Here is a 23,257-nt window from a genome sequence, read left to right as displayed (position 1 = left end):
ATTGGTCGTTCAGGAGTGTGTTGTTTACTTTCCACATTTTTTGTGAATTTTACACATTCCTCCTGTTACTAATTTCTAGTTTCAAACCATTGTGATTGGAAAAGATACTAGATATGATTTCAGTCTTCTTAAATATGTTGTCTTGCTTTGTGGCCCAACATAAGTTGTATCCTGTAGAATGTTCTGTGTGTGCCTCAGAAGAGTATGTATTCTGCTGCTGTTGCATGGCTGTTCTGTTTATGTCTGTTAGATCCATTTTGGTCTATAAAGTTCTTTAGATCTGCTGTTTCCTTATTAAATTTCTGTCTGGGGGCACCTGGGTGGCTCAGTTGGCTAAGCATTCATCTCTTGATTTTGGCTGAGGTCACGATCTCACGGTTTGTGAGATCGAGCCCCTGTGTTGGGCTGTGCACTGAGAGTGTGGAGCCTGCTTGGGATTCTCTTCCTCTTTGCCTGCCCTCCCCAGCTGCTCACGTATTCACGCATGCTCTCTCTCAAAATAAATAAAAAGAAATTTCTGTCTGGATGACCTATCCGATGTTGAAAGTGGGGTATTGAAGTCTACTACTAGTATTGTATTGCTGTCTGTTTCTCTCTTCACTTTTGTCACTATTTGGTTTAAATATTTAAATGCTCCAGTGGAAGGTACATAAATACTTAAAATTATTACATCGATGAATTGTCTCCTTTATCCCTATTTCATGGCCTTCTTTGTCTCTTGCAACCAATTCTGACTAAGTCTATTATATGTGATATAAATATAGCCGTTCCTGCTCTTTTGGTTACCATTGGCATAGAATATGTTTTTCTGTCCCTTCACTTTCAACCGGTGTGTCCTTAACACTATAAGTGAGCCTCTTTTAGGCAGCATATTGTTGGATATGTATATATTTTTAAGTCTATTCAGCCACTTTGTGTCTTTTGATATGGGACTTTAGTAGTTCATTTCTATTTAAAGTAATTATTGATAGCTAAGGACTCATTGCCATTTCATTGTTTGTTGACTGTTTTTAGTTCTTTTGTTCCTTTTTTCCTTTCTTACTATCTTCTTTCATGATTTATTTATTTATTTATTTATTTTTAGAGTATGCTTTAATTCTTTTGTGTGTTCTACTATGTTTCTTCTTTTGTGGTTAGCGTGAGGCTTATATAAAACATTTTGTAGATATAACAGTCTATTTTAAGCTGATAATAACTTACCTTCAATTGCATACACAAGCACTACACTTTTACTTCTCATATTTTAAACTGTTGTGTCATACTTAGCATCTTTTTATATTGTGCATCCATTAATAAGTTATTAGTTATTTTTATTTAAGTTTTTTTTACTAGAGATAGAGTGATTTACACAGCACCATTAAAATAGTAAGGTATTCTTTTTTTTTTTTTACTTTATTTATTTATTTAAATCACATTTATATATATATATATATATATATATATATATATATATATATAATTTAATGTCAAATTGGTTTCCATACAATACCCAGTGCTCATCCCAACAGGTGCCCTCCTCAATGCCCATCACCCACTTTCCCCTCCCCCCCACCCCCCATCAACCCTCAGATTGTTCTCAGTATTTAAGAGTCTCTTATGGTTTGCTGCCTTCCCTCTCTGTAACTTCCACACCCCCCCTTTCCCTCCCCCTGGTCTTCTGTTGAGTTTCTCAGAATCCACAGAAGAGTGAAAACATATGGTATCTGTCTTTCTCTGTATGGCTTATTTCACTTAGCATGACACTCTCCAGTTCCATCCACGTTGCTACAGAAGGGCATATTTCATTCTTTCTCATTGCCATGTAGTATTCCATTGTGTATATAAACCATGATTTCTTTATCCATTCATCAGTTGATGGACATTTAGGCTCTTTCCATAATTTGGCTATTGTTGAAAGTGCTGCTATAAACATTGGGGTACAAGTGCCCCTAGGCATCAGCACTCCTGTATCCCTTGGGTCAATTCCTAGCAGTGCTACTGCTGGGTCATAGGGTAGATCTATTTTTAATTTTTTGAGGAACCTCCACACTGTTTTCCAGAGTGGCTGCACCAGTTTGCATTCCCACCAACAGTGTAAGAGGGTTCCTGTTTCTCCACATCCTCTCCAAACATCTATAGTCTCCTGATTTGTTCATTTTAGCCACTCTGACTGGTGTGAGGTGGTATCTCAGTGTGGTTTTGATTTGTATTTCCCTGATGAGGAGTGACGTTGAGCATCTTTTCGTGTGCTGGTTGGCCATCTGGATGTCTTCTTTAGAAAAGTGTCTATTCATGTCCCCTGCCCATTTCTTCACTGGATTTTTTGTCTTTTGGGTGTGGAGTTTGGTGAGTTCTTTATAGATTTTGGATACTAGCCCTTTATCCGATATGTCATTTGCAAATATCTTTTTTCCCATTCCGCTGGTTGCCTTTTAGTTTTGTTGATTGTTTCCTTTGCAGTGCAAAAGCTTTTTATATCTTCATGAGGTCCCAATAGTTCATTTTTGCTTTAAATTCCCTTGCCTTTGGAGATGTGTCGAGTAAGAAATTGCTGTGGCTGAGGTCAGAGAGGTTTTTTCCTGCTTTCTCCTCTAGGGTTTTGATGGTTTCCTGTCTCACATTTAGGTCCTTCATCCATTTTGAGTTTATTTTTGTGTATGGTGTAAGAAAGTGGTCTAGTTTCATTCTTCTGCATGTTGCTGTCCAATTCTCCCAGCACCATTTGTAAAAGAGACTGTCTTTTCTCCATTAGATATTCTTTCCTGCTTTGTCAAAGATTAGTTGGCCATACATTTATGGGTCCAATTCTGGAGTCTCTATTCTATTCTGGAGTCTATGATAGTGTCTGTTTTTGTGCCAGTACCATGCTATCTTGATGATTACAGCTTTGTAGTAGAGGCTTAAGTCTGGGATTGTGATGCCTCCTGCTTCGGTCTTCTTCTTCAATATTCCTTTGGCTATTCGGGGTCTTTTGTGGTTCCATACAAATTTTAGGATTGCTTGTTCTAGCTTCGAGAAGAATGCTGGTGCAATTTTGATTGGGACTGCATTGAATGTGTAGATGGCTTTGGGTAGTGTTGACATTTTAACAGTATTTATTCTTCCAGTCCATGAGCATGGAATTTGTTTGTATCTTCTTCAATTTCCTTCATAAGCTTTCTTTAGTTTTCAGCATACAGATCTTTTACATCTTTGGTTAGGTTTATTCCTAGGTATTTTATGATTCTTGGTGCAATTGTGAATGGGATCAGTTTCTTTATTTGTCTTTCTGTCACTTCTATTGGTGTATAAAAATGCAACTGATTTCTGTACGTTAATTTTCTATCCTGCGACTTTGCTGAATTCATGTATCAGTTCTGCCAGACTTTTGGTGGAGTCTATGGGGTTTCCCATGTAGAGTATCATGCCATCTGCAAAAAGTGAAAGCTTGACTTCATCTTTGCCAATTTTGATGCCTTTGATTTCCTTTTGTTGTCTGATTGCTGATGCTAGAACATCCAACACTATGTTAAACAACAGCTGTGAGAGTGTACATCCCTGTCGTGTTCCTGATCTCAGGGGGAAAGCGCTGTTTTTCCCCATTGAGGATGATATTACCTGTGGGCTTTTCATAAATGGCTTTTATGATGTTTAAGTATGTTTCTTCTATCCGGACTTTCTCGAGGGTTTTTAATAAGGAAAGATGCTGAATTTTGTCAAATGCTTTTTCTGCATCGATTGACAGGATCATATGGTTCTTATCTTTTCTTTTATTAATGTGATGTATCACGTTGATTGATTTGCGAATGTTGAACCAGCCCTGCATCCCAGGAATGAATCCCACTTGATCATGGTGAATAATTCTTTTTATTTGCTGTTGAATTCAATTTGCTAGTATCTTGTTGAGAATTTTTGCATCCATACTCATCAGGGATATCGGCCTGTAGTTCTCTTTTTTGCTGGGGCTCTGTCTGGTTTGGGAATCAAGGTAATGCTGGCTTCATAGAATGAGTCTGGAAGTTTTCCTTCCCTTTCTATTTTTTGGAACAGCTTGAGAAGGATAGGTGTTATTTCTGCTTTAAATGTCTGGTAGAATTCCCCAGGGAAGCCATCTGGTCCAGGACTCTTATTTGTTGGGAGATTTTTAATAACTGATTCAATTTCTTCACTAGTTAGGGGTCTGTTCAAATATTCTATTTCTTCCTGTTTGAGTTTTGGAAGTGTGTGGGTGCTTAGGAATTTGTCCATTTCTTCCAGGTTGTCCAGTTTGTTGGCATATACTTTTTCATAGTATTCCCTGATCATTGCTTGTATTTCTGAGGGATTGGTTGTAATAATTCCATTTTCATTCATGATTTTATCTACTTGGGTCCTCTCTCTGTTTTCTTTTTGAGAAGCCTGGCTAAAGGTTTATCAATTTTATTTATTTTTTCAAAAAAACAACTCTTGGTTTCATTGATCTGTTCTACTCTTGTTTTAGATTCTATATTTTTTATTTCTGCTCTGATCTTTATTATTTCTCTTCTTCTGCTGGGTTTGGGGTGTCTTTGCTGTTCTGCTTCTATTTCCTTTAGGTGTGCTGTTAGATTTTGTATTGGGGATTTTTCTTGTTTCTTGAGATAGGCCTAGATTGCAATGTATTTTCCTCTCAGGACTGGCTTCGCTGCATCCCAAAGCATTTGGATTGGTGTATTTTCATTTTCATTTGTTTCCATATATTTTTTAATTTCTTCTCTAATTGCCTGGTTGACCCATTCATTCTTTAGTAGGATGTTCTTCAACCTCCATGCTTTTGGGGGGTTTCTAGACTTTTTCCTGTGGTTGATTTCAAGTTTCATGGCATTGTGATCTGAAAGTGTGCCTATGTTCTCAATTCTTTTATACTTATTAAGGGCTGTTTTGTGACTCAGTATGTGATCTATCTTGGAGAATATTCCATGTGCACTTGAGAAGAAAGTATATTCTGTTGCTTTGGGTTGCAGAGTTCTAAATATATCTGTCAAATCCATCTGATCCCATGTATCATTCAGGGCCCTTGTTTCTTTCTTTATTCTCTGTCTAGATGTTCTATCCATTGTTGTAAGTGGAGTATTAGACTCTCCTGCAGTTACCACATTCTTATCAATAAGGTTGCTTATGTTTGTGATTAATTGTTTTATATATTTGGGGGCTGCCAAATTCGGTACATAGACATTTATAATTGTTAGCTCTTCCTGATGAAGAGACCCTGTAATTATTATATAATGCCCTTCTTCATCTCTTGTTACAGCCTTTAATTTAATGTCTAGTTTGTCTGATTTATGTATGGCTACTCCAACTTTCTTTTGACTTCCAGTAGCATGATAGATAGTTCTCCATCCCCTTACTTTCAATCTGAAGGTGTCTTCAGGTCTAAAATGAGTCTCTTGTAGACAGCAAATAGATGGGTCTTGGTTTTTTTTTTTTTTTTTTTTTTTTTTATTCATTCTGATACCTTATGTCTTTTGGTCGGAGCAGTTAGTTCTTTTACATTCAGTGTTATTATTGAAAGATATGGGTTTAGAGTCATTGTGATGTCTGTAAGTTTCATGCTTGTAGTAGTGTCTCTGGTACTTTGTGGTCCTTGCAACATTTCACTCACAGAGTCCCCCTTAAGATCTCTTGTAGGGCTGGTTTAGTGGTGATGAATTCCTTCAGTTTTTGTTGGTTTGGGAAAACCTTTATCTTTCCTTCTATTCTGAATGACAGACTTGCTGTGTAAAGGATTCTTGGCTGCATATTTTTCTTGTTCATCTCATTGAAGATGTCCTGCCATTCCTTTCTGGCCTGCCAAGTTTCAGTAAATAGATCTGCTATTACCTGTATGTGTCTACCTTTGTATGTTAAGGCCCATTTATTCCTAGCTGCTTTCAGAATTTTCTCTTTATCCTTGTATTTTGCCTGTTTCACTATGACATGTCATGCAGAAGATTGATTCAAGTTACGCCTGAAGGGAGTTCTCTGTGCCTCTTGGATTTCAATGCCTGTTTCCTTCCCCAGATCAGGGAAGTTCTCAAGTATGAATTGTTCAAGTATACCTTCAGCCCCTTTCTCTCTCTCTTCTTCTGGATTCCTATGATACAGATATTCTTCCGTTTGATTGCATCACTTAGTTCTCTAATTCTCCCCTCGTACTCCTGGATTTTTTTTTTTTTTATCTGCCTTTTTCTGTTTCCTCTTTTTCCATAATTTTATCTTCTAATTCACCTATTCTCTCTTCTGTCTCTTCAATCTGTGCTATGGCCCCCTCCATTTTATTTTGCACCTCATTTATAGCATTTTTTAATTCATCATGACTATTTTTTACTGCCTTGATATCTCTAGCAAAAGATTCTCTGCTGTCCTCTATGCTCTTTTCAAGCCAAGCAACTACTTTTGTGACTATTATTCTAAATTCTTGTTCAGTCATATTGCTTAAATCGGTTTTGATCAATTCGTTAGCTGTCTCTACTTCCTGGAATTTCGTTTGAGGAGAATTCTTCCGTTTTGTCATTTTGGCTAGTTTTCTGTCCCTCATGTGTTTTAATAGCTTGTTGTGTGCTCTGGACCTGCGAGCACTGCTGTATTAAAGGAGGGTCATACACTGTCCAGGGCCTGGCCCTTCAGGGGGTGTTTTTTTGGAGAGTGTTACTTGCTCTCTGTTATTGTGACTTTGGTTATTTATTTACCCTACTCGTAGTGATATTTTGGACCCTCCACCAGGTGTGCTTTTATTTGTTCCTTGGAGTAGCCCTGTAAAGGAAAACAGAGAAACAGGAGACGAAAACACACAAACAAATAACACAAACAAACAAATAAAAACAAAAAATTAAAGTCTAAAACAAAAAACCCCAAAACACTGACTACAAGTAAAGAAGAGGGTGGAGGCAGTGCTGGAAGAGCACATACAAAGAGAGAAATGATGGGGGAGGGGGGAGAAAAAATAAACATTGACTAGGCAGAGAGACTAAAAGGGTTAATCCAGAGAGAGAGAAAGGAAAATAAAGAAGGAAGTGGGGAAAATGAAACGAAGATAAAGTTACCCAGACAGAGAAACTATATGGCTTGATTATTCCAGAGAGAGAGAGAAAGGAGTGTAAAGAAGGAGGTGTAGAACATGTATCAAGACAATGGATTAAATATGTGTGTTTAGACAGACCAATAACCAGAATTACCAGCCTAGAAGAGGGAAGAGATAAGGAGAAAGTGGGGGGCGGGGAGAATATATCTATACATCCAGAATTGACCTAGAGTTAATCCAGGCAATGCTGCAGCGCTTGTCGGAGGAGCTTTCCGCAGGGTCTGTGAGGCTCTGGTGTATGTACGGTTACCCCGTGCGAAGGGGCGTGGTTTGGTGTAGTCTGGACCCACTTCTACTATGGGCCCCTGAACTGATCCCTGAGGCCCCGCCTTGGTGGTGGTGGGGGCAACGGGGGGAGTGGTGATCCCCCAGTCTCTTCTTCATGGACCTGGACCCGGTGGACTCAGTTTGAGTCATCCTCACTGTGCCAAACCATGGGCGCAGACTGGGCGGTCCTTCTGCTCTGCCACCTACCCTGACCTTGCGCTTGGCTAGGATTCAAAGTCCTTTTCCGTGCGTTCTGGCAGTGGGGAAGCGCCTCTCAGTGTGGCAATATGTGGCCCCAGCTGGCTTTGTGCCACAGCACTTCAGGGAGGACTGCCTTCTGCGGACTGAGCTGCCGCCCTCGCCGCTAGTCCCCGCGGTCGTGGACTCAAGCAGGCTTTGTCTTTTCCCACAGCACTCCAGGGAGATGGCTGCCTTTTCCTCCTGCAGACTGTGCCCTCGGCCCAGCCACTGATCCCGTGGGTGGCAGACATGGACAGGCTTTGTACTGTTGCACAACCCTCCAGGGAGGGAACCACTTTCTCCAACTGCTGACCGAGCCCCTTACATACCACTGCATCCAGGCCCCTGGTGTGCGAACAGGGAGCTGGCCCCAGTCCGAAGAAAGCCCAGCAGTTAGAGATCGGATCTCTCTCAGTCTCAGTCCCAGGTCTTTCTCCTGTCCAGATATGGTCATACACTTCCCTAGCCGCTCTTTCTCTTCCCTTTGTCTCTCCCCTCTGTGCCCACGTGGCCTTTTTTTTTTTTTTTTTTTTTTTTTTATCTCCCCCAGTTCGCAGTCACCCACCTATCTTTTCTCCAGCTCTCCCATTTTCTTCGGGTAGATTCAGTCTCTTTTCCTCCCAGGCTCTGGTGTTCAAAGTCCTTTGGCTTCTGCACTTCTTTGTTTGAGAGACACGGGGAGTCTCCCCTACTTCTCTACCATGTTGGCCCCAATAGTTAGGTATTCTGAATTTAACTATATATTTACCTTCACCATGAGTTTTATGGTTTTATATATTTTCATATTATTAGTGTCCTTTCATTTCAACTTGAAGAATTCACTTTAAAATTTCTTGTAAGGTAGGGCAAGTGGTGATGAACTGTTAGTTTTTCTTTATCTGGGAATGTCTTTAACTCTCCTACATATCTGAAGGACAATTTTCCTAGGTATAGTATTCCTTGTTGGCAATTTTTTATTGTTGCTGTTTAGCACATTGGATATATAATCCCGATGATTTATTTTAGCTTTCAAAGTTTCTTTAGAGAGATACATCCACAGACAGCCATATGGGGGTTCCTTTGTATGTGATGAATCTTGCTGCTTTCTCTTTCTGCTTTCTAACATGGAGTTCTTTGAGCTTCCTGTACTTGAATGTCCATATTCTCCAAAGATTTGGGAGATTTCAACTATTACTTCTTTAAATTTTTTTTTAATGTTTGTTTATTTTTGAGAGACAGAGAGATACAGAGCATGAGTGGGGAAGGGGGCAGAGAGAGAGGGAGACACAGAATCCAAAGCAAGCACCAGGCTCTGAGCTGTCAGCACAGAGCCTGATGTAGGGCTTGAACTTGCTAACTGTGAGATCATGACCTGAGCCAAAGTTGGACGCTCAACCGGCTGAGCCACCCAGGCACCCCTTAATTGTTACTTCTTTAAATAAACTTTCTTCCATTTTCCTCTTCTGAGATTCCTATGATATGAATGTTTGTTTGCTTGATGGTGTCCCATAATGGTTCACATAGGCTTTCTTCACTCTTTTTCATTCTTTCTTATTTTTTGTCTCTCTGGCTAATTTCAAACAGTGTTTGAGTTTGCTGATTCTTTCTTCTGGATGAGTAAATCTGTTCTTGAAGCTCTGTATTGAAGTTTTAATTTCTGTTATTGTATTCTTTAGGTCCAGGATTTCTGTTTGGTTCCTTTTAATGGTTTCTACTTCTTTCTTAAACTCATTCTGTTCATTGATTGTTTTTCTGATTTTGTTTAGTAGTCTCTGTTTTCTTTCATTTCATTCAGGTTCTTTATGATGATTATTTTGAATTCTTTGTCAGGTAACCTATAGATCTTCATTTCTTTGGGGTCATTTATTCGCACTTTATTAGTTTCCTTTGGTGATGTCATATTTGCCTGATGCTTATGTAGTATTGCATTGGTGGCTATGTATTTGAAGGAATAAACACCTCTTCTAGTCTTTACACGCTGGTTTCATCAGGTAAAGACCTCCTGTCTGTTTTCAGTATTGATGGGATTACCTTGGAATTTTAGGCTGGGTTGGAGCTGGTTACAAGTCTGTCTCCACAGTGGGGTCTGTGATTGGTGGGCCTGTTATCAGGAGCTTGGGTGGGCATAAATCGTGACTGGTCTCTGAGTGGATTGAACTTCCTGTAGTAGTACCTTGTTCAGGAGGTAAGGTGGCCTTGAGACAAGGGTCTGCTTCAGAGTCCACAGTTGGGTCTTCAGACACCAGGCCTATTACTTGGTGCATGGACTGGTGTGGCTCCCATCAGATACCTGAGAATACTGCTGTCTGTTCACTGGATGGATCCCTGGGTGGCCAGGATGGGTCCCTAACTGGCTGGATGGGCTGGGAGCTGAATATAGGGCTAATTCAGGATCTCTTGATGTGTAGACATGAGCATCTGCTCTTGGTTCCCCAAAAGCTGGCAGGACAGCTTGAGGACTGAGGCTTGGAGTTGCTGAAACTGAGTATAGATCCCTTTCAGAATTTTCGGGAATGCAGGAGATGGGTTCCTTGGTTGATGGATCTGGTGGTGGGCTGTGGCTGTGATACGACTGGAGCCAAGTGTAAGGCCCTTCAGGATTTCTGGGGTTACAGCTGGGAGAGTCTCATTTTGGGTCCCTGTGCCAGAAAGTATATTCACAGAGTGCAGTTGTTAGGGATAGAGCCAAGTAGAGTGTCCTTTTAGAAATACTAGGGTTGTAGACAAGAGTGTCCCCCACTGGGGCCCTGGGCCCTTAGGACTGCTGGCAGACTGTGACTGTGAAGAAGCTAGAACTGCTTTTGGGCCCTTTCAGCATCTCAGGGGGCATAGATGGGAGTTTCTCCTGCCTGGTCCCTATGCCTGCAGTCTTCTCTGGGCTCATAGGTGGCTGTCGTCTTGCTGTGTGCTCACATGACCCTTTTTCTGTGTGCACATAGAGAGAGAGAGAAAGAGAGGGAGAGAGAGAAAGTGAGCACAAACTCTCTGGTGTCTTTTCTTGTAAAGGCACTAATTCCATCAGATCAGGGTTCCACCCTCATGACCTCATCTAACCCTAATTACCTCCCAAAATCTTTATCTCCAAATACTACTATATCAGGGTTAGGGCTTCAGCATATGAATCTTGAGAGGATACAAGCAATGAGTTTATAAAGAGAGCCACTAGGGTAGATTTAAATTAGTAAAAGTAGAATAATATTTATTCCTTCCTTATGCCCATGTAGCTTTTTGCTGTGGGGTTGTATGTTCTGCTCAGTGTGGTAAAGGCTTTAAGCCTTTTCCTAAACATTTTCACATTTCAGTTATTTTTGGTATTTGTTTTTGGTCTGGACATATAAGTGAGAGATATTGGTCAGTGTATTAGTCAGGTTTCTCTAGAGAAACAGAACTAATAGGATGTCTGTATATATGTGTATGTAAGATTTCTTGTATGGAATTAGCTTACGTGTTTATGTTGGTTAACAAGTCTTAAGAGCCAATATCTTCAGTAGGCAAGCTGGACACTCAGAAGAGCTGATGGTATAGTTCCAGTCCAGAGGCTGAGAGAGAGAAAGCGGTTAAGCAAGAATGGAGACCAGGGTATTTAGACCATTTCTTTATGCAACTTACTGTTATCTTCAGGACCTGCTCAGGCTGTACTATGTATCTGCCACTTTCATTTGATGGTGGAATGTTGCTGTGCATGCTAGACTTTAAAGTATGGTGGGTCAGATAACACCCAGTTCATGATGGGTAATTCAGGTCCCGTGGTAACCTGGTGGCTTATGGTTAAGTGTTCAGTCTAGTAAGGCCTAAGCTGTATCTGAAAAGGAGAGTAGTTATCTGCAGAGGATGGCAGGGTTTTGTTCCAAAATCCTAAGGGTCTGTAGTGCTGTTTACCTCTAAGGAACTGCCAGAGGCTCCAGACATCATCCCTATCTGCCACTGACATTTCAAGCACCATTGGATCTAGTGGAGCAAGGGGCCAGTTGGCAGAGCAGTTTCTGTGGCGTTCTGGACCTGTTTCAGCCTTCTCTTGCTCTGGTCCATGCTCTATGAGCAGTTTTTCAAGTTATGTGGTAAATGGGCTTGAGTAACATGCCCACGTGAGGAATGTGTTGCCCCCCAAATTCAGAGGCCCACTAATTGTCTTACTTCTCTTTTGGTTGCCTGATGTAAAAACTTATCCTTCATTTTTGAAGGGAAATCTAGATATGTCCTGCACCACTGATGCCCTAGAAATTTTGCTGAGGTAGAAGACTCCTGAATTTTTGTCTGATTTACTTTCCACTGACATGCAAATGTCTTACCAGTTAGTCTACAGTATTGCTACTTCTTACACACTAGATCCAATCAGATAATGTCATCAATGTAGTGGGCCAGAGTGATATCTTGTGGAAGGAAAAGTTGATTAAGATCCCTGCAAACTAAATTATGATATAGGGCTGGAGAGTTGCTATACCCCTGAGAGAGGACAGTGAAGGTGTATTGCTGGCCTTGCCAGCAAACTGCTTCTGGTGATCCTTATTGACCAGTGTGGAGAAAATAGTATCTGCCTATTCAGTAGCTGCATACCAGGTGCCGGGAGATATGTGAATTTGCTCAAGCAGTAAAACCACAGTAGCTACAGCAGCAATTACACCTACCAGCTGCTTAAGCTTATAATCTGCTGTTGTTCTCCAAGGTCTGTCTTCTGCACAGGCCAAATAGCTTAGTTGTATTGGAGTATCTTTCCAGTCCTTAGTGGTGGTATTGATCTCTGCAGTGACTCCTGGATTGTGGTATTACTTTTGGTGTACTGTTTTCCTAGGAAGTGGCAGTTCTAATGGCTTCCATTCGGCCTTTCCCGCCATAATAACCCTGACTCCACAGGTCAGGGAGCCAATGTGGGGATTCTGCTAGCTGTTGATTATGTCTGTTCCAGTCATGCATTCTAGAACTGGGATGGGGTTCAGGGACCTACTGGGCCCACTATGAGGACGACCTGAGCTGAAACTCCATTGATCACCTGACCTCCATAGCTCCCTACTCTGACTGGTAGGCCACCATGATGTTTTGGGTCTCTTGGAAGCAGTGTCAATTCAGAGACAGCATCCAGTAGTCCCTGAAAGATCTGATTATTTTCCTTTTCCACAGTGCTCAGTTACCCTGGTAAAAGGCCATAGGTCCTATTGGGGATGGATGGGAGAAAGATTACCAATATAAATTTTTGGCAGTGTATCAGGGTACTGCCTGAACGGGACTCATCCTTTCCTTCAGTTAAAGGCTTCTGGGTCTGTAATATGGCTCAAGTCTGGTAATTGATTGAGGGCCCATGACACTGTTTTGTTCACTTGACCTAGAACTTTTCTGCTTCTACAGATGTAGTAAGAATTTACTGGTAGGCTTCCTCCGTTTTTATTTCTAGGAATACCATGATCAACTAACTAATGCCATAGGTCTGTGCAAGTCGGACTTTTATGATTGCTCCTTTGACTTTGCTGTTTATTATGGTAGCCATATCCACCCTGCCTTTGTCATTGAGTGCCACTGCACTTGGCCCTGGCCATTTGGCATTCAGTTACTTCTGTGGCATTTAGGTTTTACAATTCAGTGACTGTAGTTCCTAATATCAAGTGGCCTACAGAGAAGAGTGATGACAGAGCCATTTAGGCCTGCTGGGGTTCCCCTCACAAATTTATTTCTCACAGTTATTGTGGAAGGTGTGTCTGCTGGACCTTCCCAGAGTGAGTGAGTGGGTCTGAAATAACCCATTCTTAACACTCCAATCTTAACTAAGCCTTTGAATCATTTCTTTTGCCTTAAACCAAGACAGGTCCAGCATTTCCAACTTGCTCAGGATGAGTTAACTTTTGGTCCATGTTTTAGCTAATTAACCAACAAACTGTTAAAGCTCTTAATAAATCCCTGACCTGCAGCATCACATGTAGAATCTCTACTTAGTAAGCCCATACATAACAGTAAATTTGGCCTGATCCAACTTTATGTTCCTTCTACCATTATCCCACACCCTTTATATCCATTCTTACACATGTTCCCTGCACTTCTGTCTGGATAAATTAGAAAACTGAAGTAGCTCCTTTTTTTTAAAAAATATTTATTCATTTTTTGAGAGATGGAGACAGAGTGTGAGTGGGGGAGGGGCAGAGAGAGAGGGAAACAGGATCCAAAGCAGGCACCAGGCTCTGAGCTGTCAGGACAGAGCCCAACACGTGGCTTGAACCCACGAACTGTGAGATCATGACCTGAGCCGAAGTCGGATGCTTAACCAACTGAACCATCCATGCACCCTTTAAGTAGCTCTTTTGGTACACCTCCTCACAGGTCATACTTTTAGGGGCCTGCTGAGACTTGAGTCTAGTGATAGGTCTAAAAGCAAAGATGGGCGCCAGGTGGGGGTGAGTCCTGAGGTGAATCAGCATTGTCTTGGAAGGCAACTTCCTCCTTGGAGGCCATTACAATTTCCTCTGGCAATGTAATGCTAATCTCTTTACTTGGGAGTGGAAAGGCCTTTTCTTTTAAGGGTAAGGAAACTGCTTCCACTGGCAAGGAAGATCTTTAGGGCAAGGAAGGTCTTTAGGGGCTCAACAATTCAGGTTAGACTCTTGTTCATTTGACCTAGAACTTTTCTGCTTATACAGATATCAGGGTCTTCCCACACATCCCCAAGACAAGTTTTAGGATCACATTCTTTCTCCCTAATGCCCTCATTTTAATGGTAGGTACCCTGCAAGTCTGGGAGGTCCAACTTGTGTTGTAATCTCACCAGTTGAAGGATGAAATTCTGGGTTTGATTTTCAGAGGTCTCAGCCCTGTGGCTACAAAAGATTAGGGTCCCCTTCTGGGGACACTTAGAAGCTCTCAGGTTATTTTTGCTGTATTTGAGCTGAGAGTTCAAATTTCTGAGCAATAAGCTCTTTTCATTCCCTACTTTGTCCGGTGATATTAGGAGTAACTACCTGATGTCATACTTATTAATTTAATAAGAAATGTTTGAAGGTATCATATGCACAATTATGCAGATTCTTGATTCTTATAAATGGTTGATTAGGAATAAACAGTGGTGATATTTTGCATATCTTCCTGTCAGATCATGCTATGGGCTCTCAGTACTCTGTTATTGCAAATAGAGCACTAACATCTTCAAATGTAGTCAGGTAAGAGATCCAATTCCAGAGGCCCAGGAACGAATTCAGAAAACTCATCCTTAAAACCTGTTCCTCTAAAACCACTCTTGGTATCATTATCTGCATTAGTCAGGGTTTTCTGGGGAAACAGAACCAATAGGAAGTGTGTGTGTGTGTGTGTGTGTGTGTGTGTGTATTCATTCATTTATTAATTATAAGAAATTGACTCACACAGTTACAGGGGCTGAGAGGCCCAAGATTTGCAGTTTGCAAGCTGCAGATCCAGGAGAGATGATGGTGCAGTTCTAGCCAGAGTCCAAAGGCCTGAGAACCAGGAGAGCTGATGATAGTTCTAGTCTGGAAGCCAGCAGGCTCAATACCCATGAAGAGTCAGTGCTTTAGTTCAAGTCAGGAGGAAGGAAAAACCAGCCTTAGATTGAAGACAGGCAGGCAGGAGTAATTCTTTCTTACTCAGGGGAGGATCAGGCTTTTTGTTCTTTTCTGGCCATCAACTGATAGGACAAGGTCCATCTACATTAGGAAAGCAATCTCCTTTACTCAGTCTATTAATTTAATGACCTAAATCAGTCTATTAATTAATGACCAGTCTAATTAATTTAAATGACCAAAAAAAAAGCACCCTCACAGAAACGCTCAGAATGATGTTTCACTACAGATCATGGGCACTCAGTGTCCCATACAAGTGGACACATAAAGGTAACCATCACAGTTATTACAAGTTAATGAAGTTCAGAGTAAAAATATGTATTGGGAAAAAAAATCTATAAAAAATGGTGGATTATAGTATTAATTTATTTTCTTTGTCTGCCAAAACCTCTCAAAATAGAAAGGAATAAATAGGGAATAATTTTTTTTTTTTTAACTTACATCCATGTTAGTTAGCATATGGCACAACAATGATTTCAGGGGTAGATTCCTTAATGCCCCTGACCCATTTAGCCCATCCCCCCTCCCACAACCCCTCCAGTAACCATCTCTTTGTTCCCCATATTTAAGAGTCTCTTATGTTTCGTCCCCCTCCCTGTTTTATATTATTTTTGCTTCCCTTCCCTTGTGTTCATCTGTTCTGTGTCTTAAAGTCCTCATATGAGTGAAGTCATATGATATTTGTCTTTCTCTGACTAATTTTGCTTAGCATAACTACCCTCTAGTTCCATCCACGTGGAAATGGCAAGATTCCCTTCTTTTCGACTGCCGAGTTATACTCCATTGTATATATATACCACTTCTTTATCCATTCATCCATCGATGGACATTTGGGCGCTTCCCATACTTGGGCTATTGTTGATAGTGCTGCTGTAAACATTGGGGTGCATGTGCCCCTTCGAAACAGTGTACCTGTATCCCTTGGATAATACTAGTAATGCAATTTTTGGGTTGTAGGGTAGTTCTATTTTCAGTTTTTTGAGGAACCTCCATACTGTTTTCCAGAGTGGCTGTACCAGTTTGCATTCCCAAGGAATAAATCTTGAAGTGAGAAATACAGGAGATTTCAACAGTAGCTAAAGATTTTAGCCAGTTACGAAAAACTGAAAGAGGACAGAAAATAGTAGACAGTGGTGGGATCTACAACTTACAGAGCAAACTGATGGGATGTGAACAAGACTGTTTCTTAGGTGGGCAGAACCTGAAACACATCAGTTTGCAGCTCAGATTTGGAAACACTGGTTATAGCTGAGAGTGGGCTGAAGCATGAGACAGAATATGGAATTATGTTTACTGTAGTCATGGAGAGGCTAGCTTGTTGTCCTATCTGTCTGGTTCTCTCATCTGGCCAGCAAAGCTTCAGCAAGCGGTTGCCTATTTCTCCAGGTCGAAGGTGAGAAGATAGGACTTTTGATATATGTATTTGCTCATCCTGTGAGATGCCTGTCTCCCTATCCTAACCATAGTATGCTGTTTCCCTTGTTGCACATGTAACTGAACTATAGAGGAATTCTTACATAAAGTTGGACAGTTTTCAGAGGAAGCGGAGCAAAAAGACTGAGACAGAAAAATGAGAGAAAGATAAAAGCCTGAGAGAATCAATTAAAGATTTTTAAATCCAGCTAATTTAAATCTTTAGAGAAAGAAAGTAGAGAAAGTGGACAATTGTGAAATTACAGAGTACTTGGTGAAGAAAAACCTTAATAGCTTCCAGAGACAAAAACAAAACAAAAGAAAAACAAACCCAAAGCAAACAAAACCAAAAATAGATCACCTGTAAAACAATGAGATTGAAAACTGAATTCTGGAAGACAGGGGAGTAATAGTTTCATGTTCTAAAAGATTCTCAAACTAGAATTCTGCTGAAGTATCAGCCAAGTGGGAGGGCACAGTAAAAACAATTCAGACATTCAGAGGCTCAGCAAAATTATCTTTTATTTATATTTTCTTAGGAAGTAATCTAATGTAATGTTCTAGCAAATGAGGAAGGAAACCAAAAAAAGAGAAAGAATCGTAATCTAGGGCACAGAAGAATGTCAAAGAGAAATTCCAAGATAAACAGCTGTGTACCAGCCAGGCAAATAATCAGTTTATTTGGAGTAAGGGAACCCTGAAGGAAGTTTTCTAGAGAAAGCAGGAACTTGAAATGGCATAATAGCTTTTTTTTTTTTTTTTTTTTTTTCAGTCAGGGGTTGAATGTTGATATGACAGAGGCCAATTGTGTAAGAAGAAAGGCAAGTGTTTGCTGTAGTGAAAACAAAGGCTATATAAGAATGAAAATATACTCTTAGTACTTAGCTTTGAAATCAACAGTGTTTTGTGTTAATTGTTGGCAAGGAATACTTATTCCCCACGTCATTGTTTCCTTGTAGAGGAATTTCAGCACTCCTGGGTTTTGAGTGACTTCAGCAACATGGCTGAATAAGATGTTCCTCATTTGCGCCCCAACCCCCCCCCCCCCCAACAATAACAATTTGGTATCCATTTATGGACAGAAGTGCCTTTGTGGGAGCTGAGTGATACGGCACCATATGTCAAGGGACCAGGAAGGAGCTTTGCACACTGTATGTTAGGTAATAGGCACAAAGACTTCGGTGCTGGCTGTGGACTCTGCAGTGGCCTGTTTCTGTCTCTAGCCCTTCTGGGCTGCAGTCTGTAAGTCCCTGGAAAATACTGTCTTAGACAGTCACCCACAAGATGAAAGAACCTTTGTGGAAGTCCAGGTTTCCAGTAGAGAATTTCCAGCACAGTGTTGGAGCAAAAGTATATGAGTTTGGACACATTGGAGAGGGTAAGAGGCACGATTTGACTTTGCCCACATCACTCCTCACCCACAGTGGCACAGCTTAGGGCCAGATAAATGTTTTCAGCCCGTGGTTTATCCCATGAGGGGAATTGAGAGTGGTGAGTGGGCCCCTGGCTTTCCCAGTTGTGGAGGACCCATTCTCTCTTACCTCATCCATAGTATTAACTTGTGAGAGTGGGCATAAGAGACTGGGAGAGTGGCACATTACTCATTACTCTTGGAGGACATTAAAGGGATGTGATTACTTGTACTATATACTATATAGGAAGATTGAAATAATACCAGGTATCTTTTATGACCACGATGGTGTGAAACTAGGAATCATCAACAAGAGGAAAGCTAAAAAATTCATAAATATGTCAAAATTAGTAAGCAACACATTCCTGAAAGCAACCATTGGGCTATCAAAAATATCTTGAAACAAACAAAATGGAAAGACAACAAACTAAAACTTATGTAATGCAGCAAAAGCAGTCCTAAGAAGGAAGTATAAAGCAATAAACATCTACATGAAGAAAATTAAAGATCTTAAACAACATAACTTTACACCTCAAGGAAGTAGAAAATGAAGAGTAAACCAAGCCCAAAGTTAATAAGGGAAGGAAATAACAAAGATCAGGGCAGATAAATAAAATAGACACCAGCAACACAATAGAAAAGTTCGAAGAAATAAGAATTGGTTTCTTGAAAATATAAGCAAAACTGACAAACCTTTAGTTAGGCTATGGAAAAAGAATATTCACATAAATAAAATCAGAAGCGAGAGAGGAGACATTACAACTGTTACCACAGTAGTACAAAGGTTTATAAGAGACTACTGTGGACAATTTTATGCTAAAAAATTGGATAACCTAGAGTAAACAGATAAATTTCTAGAAACCTACAATCTATTAGGACTAAGTCACGATAAAATAGAAAATCTGAATAGGCCAATAACAAGGAAGGAGATTGAATCAGCAATCAACAATCTCCCAACTTAGAAAAGTTCACAACCAGATGGTTTAACTAGTGAGTTCCACCAAACATTTAAAGAACTAATGCCAGTCCTTCTTAAATTCTTCAAAAAATTGAAGAGAACACTCGGAAACTCCTTTTACAAGGTTAGCATTCCTCTGATGTTAAAGCCAGGTGAAGATACAGGAAAAAAGGAAAATTATAGTCCAAATCCTTGGATCAATATAGATGCACAAATTTTCAACAAAAATATTAGCAAACTGAATTCAGCAGCACATTAAAAAGATCATAGACCATAATCAAGTGGTTTTATCCCTAGAATGCAAGGATGGTTCAATATAAGCAAGTATATAAATGTGATACACCGTATTAATGAAATGAAAGATAAAATCGTGATCCTCTCAATATATGTAGAAAAGGCATTGACAAAATACGACATACTTTCTTGCTAAAAACCTTTCAACAAATTGAGTATAGGAGGAATGTACCTCTACATAATAAAGGCCATATATGGTAAACCCATAGGTTACATCATACTCATTGGTAAAATGTTGACAGCTTTTCACTTGGGATAAGAAATAAGGATGTCTAGTCTTACCACTCTTATTTAACAAGTACTGGAAGTCTTAGCCAGATCATCTGGGCAAGACAAAGAAATAAAAGGCATCCAAATCACAATAGAAAAAGTGACATTGTCTTTGTTTGATATGATATGATCTTTTATTTATTTTTTGATATCATCTTTTAAGTAGAAAGTCCTACAGACTTCCAAAAAAACTGTTAGAACTAATCATTGAATTTGGTAAAGTTGCAGGATACAAGGTCAACATACAGGAGTTACTTGTGTATGTATATCCTAACAGTGAACTAAGTTAAAGAGAAATGAAACCATCCCATTCACCATTGTGTCAAAAAAAATAAGGTGCTTATGAATAAATTGAAGCAAGGAGGTGAAAGACCTATCCACTGAGAACTATAAGACTATGATGAAACAAATTGAAGAAGACACAAATAAATGGAAGATATCCTGTGTTGGCTGGGAAGAATTAGTATTGTTAAAATGCCCACACTATCCAAAGTCATCTGTAGATTCTATGCAATCCAATGGTATTTTTCACAGAAATAGAACAAACAGTCCTAAAAGTTGAATGGAACCCCAAGGACTCCAAATAGCCAAAGCAATCATGAGAAAGAGGACCAAAGCTAGAAGCATACAAGTGCTGATTTTAAACTATATTATAAAGCTGTAGTACTCAAAGCAGTATTACACTGGCATAAAAATAGACACACAGATCAGTGGAACTGAATCAAGCCCAGAAAGATCCCCCTTCATATATGATTGACTACTATTTGACAAGGGAGCCAAGACTACTCAATTTCCCATTGAGGATACTCTTTTCAGTAAGTGGTAATGGGAAAACTGGATATTCACATGCTATTGAATATTCATTGATATTGGACCCCTATCTTACAACACTTACAGAAATAACTCAAGATGGATTAAAGACTTAATAGACCTGAAACTGTAAAACTCCTAGAAGAACACACAGGGAGAAGGCTCCTTGACATTGGTTTTGCAAATGATTTTTTTTTTAATATGACATCAAAAGCATAAGCAACAAAAGCAAAAATAATTAAGTGGGACTATATCAAATTAAAAAACCTCTGCACAGTGAAATAAATAGTCAAAAAGTGAAAAAGCAACCTTTGGAATGGGAGAAGATATTTGCAAATCATATATCTCATAAGGAATTAATATCCAAAACATGTAAGGAATTCATACAGCTCAATCTAATTTAAAAAAATGTGCAACGGACCTGAGTAGACATTTTTATAAAGAAGACAACAAATGACCCACGGGTACATGAAGAAAAGTTCAGCGTCACTAATCATCAGGAAGATACAAGTCAAAACCACGATGATCTATCACCTCATCCTTGTTACATAGTTCTCATCAAATGTCAAGAGGTAAGTGTTCATGAGGATATGGAAAATACGGAACTCTTATGCACCATTGGTGAGAATGTAAATTGGTACAGCCACTGTGGAAAATAGTATGGAATTTCCTCAAAAAATTAAAAATAGACCTACTGTGTGATCCAGCAATCCCTCTTCTAGGTGTATATCCAAGGGAAATGAAAATAGGATCTTGAGGAGATCTCTGTACTCGTATATGTATTGTAGCATTATTTATAATAGCCAGGATATGGAAACAACCTAAGGTCCATCAGCTGATGAATGAATAAAGAAGATGTGATATATATACACGATGGAATATTATTCAGCCATGAAAAAGAAGGAAATCCTGCCATTTGTGACAATGTGGAGGTATCTTGAAGGTGTTATGCTAAGTGAAAAAAGTCAGATGGAGAAGGACAAATACTCTATGAACTTACTTATATGTGGAATCTAAAAAGCCAAACTAAAAAAATAAAGCAGAATGTTGGTTGCCAGGGGCTGGGGTGGGGAGGTGGTAGGAATGGGAAGATGTTAGTCAAAGGGTATAAACTTTCAGTTAAAAGATGAATAAATTCTGGGAATCTAATATTCAGCATTGTGATTATAGTTAACAACACTGTATTTTATACTTGAAAGTACTAAGAGTGTATCTTAAATGTTCTCCCTACAAAAAAGAAATGGTAATTATGTGGTGTGATGGAGGTGTGAACTAACCTTACTGTGATCAGTTCTCAGAATACAAGTTTATCAAATCAATATGTTGTACACCTTAAAGTTGCACAATATTATACATCAATTATATCCTCAGTAAAGCTGGAAAAAAATAACACTCTCAGCCTCAGTGTGTTCCTCTTTCACACCCAAGGAAAGCAAAGTAACTGATGTAGTTAATGAGTTTGGGAGAAGACACCGGGCATGGGTGCCTCAGTCCCTTCTGTCTTCTCTTTTCAGATCTCCCTGCCTGCAGAGAGGGTACATTCTGGTCTGCTCTCTCAACCATGCAGTAAGATTAGCAGGGCAGGCTCTGCTTCTGTGGGGGGAGGCCTGTGGTTGTCCAGAGCAGCCTGTGATTAGGCAGGTAAGTTTGATTTTGGGGTGCAGTATTAGGAAGCCCATTTTGCTGTTTACTTTAGTCATGTTAAATGCCTTATTGATAATAAAGATGATACTTCAATTTTCAGTTGTCAGCTTCCCCTGTTTTTTTTTTGTTTTTGTTTTTGTTTTCTTCACCTAGTTCTGAACTTGCTCAGGGAATAGTGGTATGCAGTGTACTGATGGGATAATATCTGAGTGTTAGTGGTATAAATATGAACCAATATTTACTTTGAGAAGATGAACAAGGGGCATTTGGGTTCGTGTTATAAAGCTGAATCCTTATTTATCATAAAGGGCGTTATTGATAATGTATAGAATAGATAAGTCAAGAAATAGCATAAAGTAAGCCATGGAGATGAAAAGCACAGCATAGGGAATATAATCAGTAATATTGTAATAACTGCATGTTGACAGATGGTAACTACATGATGAATTGTAATGTGTATAATTGTCGAATCACTATCTTGAAACCTGAAACTAATATTTTATGGCAACTATACTTCAAGTAAAAAAAAAAAAAAGACTCAAAACTACCTGGCTGAAAAAAAGAAAGAGAGAGAGAGAGAGTGGGAGAGAGAGAGAGTGGGAGAGAGAAAGAAAAGAAAGAAAAAGAGAGAGGAAGGAAGGAAGAAAAGAAAAAGAAATAGTATACTAATTAAAAATGGTAGGGAATTACCAGAAAAATACAGTAGTTGCTTCTGGACTGCTAGACTGCCAGAGGCTAGAAATGGGTCATGTAGTTGTTTCATTAAACATTTTTAGCACTGTTTGATTTTTAGCCATGTGCATGTGTTTTGTTAAAAAAAAAAAAAATTAAATGAAAAAACAAAGGTAAACTGGTACCCTGTTCTTTGGAAGTCAGTTTAGACGTGTTCTGTCAGCTTGACTGAGAATAGTACAACATTGACATTCAGAGACTTTTGTTGACATTCGTAGGCTGAGTGATTCTGCAGTGGGAAGAATTTATGACAGTGGTGATATGGTTTTACTGGAATGCCTGATTACTTAATAATTTATGAGTTACCAAAGTTTTGAGATTTTTCTCTGAACCTACTGCTATATCAGAAAATGCTTGATTGCCTGGTTTGATTTAACCAACAAAACATGCCTTTTTCCTTTCCCTAAATGTAGCCTGGCAAAAAGATTTACTGACAATGAAAACAACTCTTTGCTTTGGAAATTGGTCATGCTCTGATGGCTGTAAAAGCCATCAGGTATTCACTTCAGGTTTGGCTCTTGGTTTAATATCTTTGGTTATTTCTAGGAATGAAACATCTATTTGAATGAGTTGACTCTGTATGTTCACTCTTGGATGAATGTTCAAATGCTCCAACTGCATTTGAAGAGTGTATTCTTGCTTAGAATGTA

The 23,257-nt window shown here is 39.5% G+C and overlaps 1 protein-coding gene across 2 annotated transcripts in view; it reads left to right on the top strand.

The window, feature by feature from the left end:
- ADAM9 (ADAM metallopeptidase domain 9) overlaps nucleotides 1–23,257 on the top strand; it is a 149,921-nt gene that overhangs the window by 104,568 nt on the left and 22,096 nt on the right. The window contains exon 17 of one of the 2 annotated variants that reach the window (XM_042934797.1): nucleotides 21,746–21,872. The exons of the other annotated variant lie outside the window; for it this stretch is intronic. Coding sequence (XP_042790731.1) covers nucleotides 21,746–21,868 — 123 coding nt within the window. The 3' untranslated portion in view covers nucleotides 21,869–21,872. The remainder of the gene's footprint in view (nucleotides 1–21,745; nucleotides 21,873–23,257) is intronic. 2 annotated transcript variants of the gene reach the window in all.

Source organism: Panthera leo, chromosome B1 (assembly GCF_018350215.1).
Source record: "Panthera leo isolate Ple1 chromosome B1, P.leo_Ple1_pat1.1, whole genome shotgun sequence".
Taxonomy (NCBI): Eukaryota; Metazoa; Chordata; class Mammalia; order Carnivora; family Felidae; genus Panthera; species Panthera leo.
The sequence above is the reverse complement of the archived record's forward strand: the minus strand, read 5'-3'. Positions and strand labels throughout refer to the sequence as shown.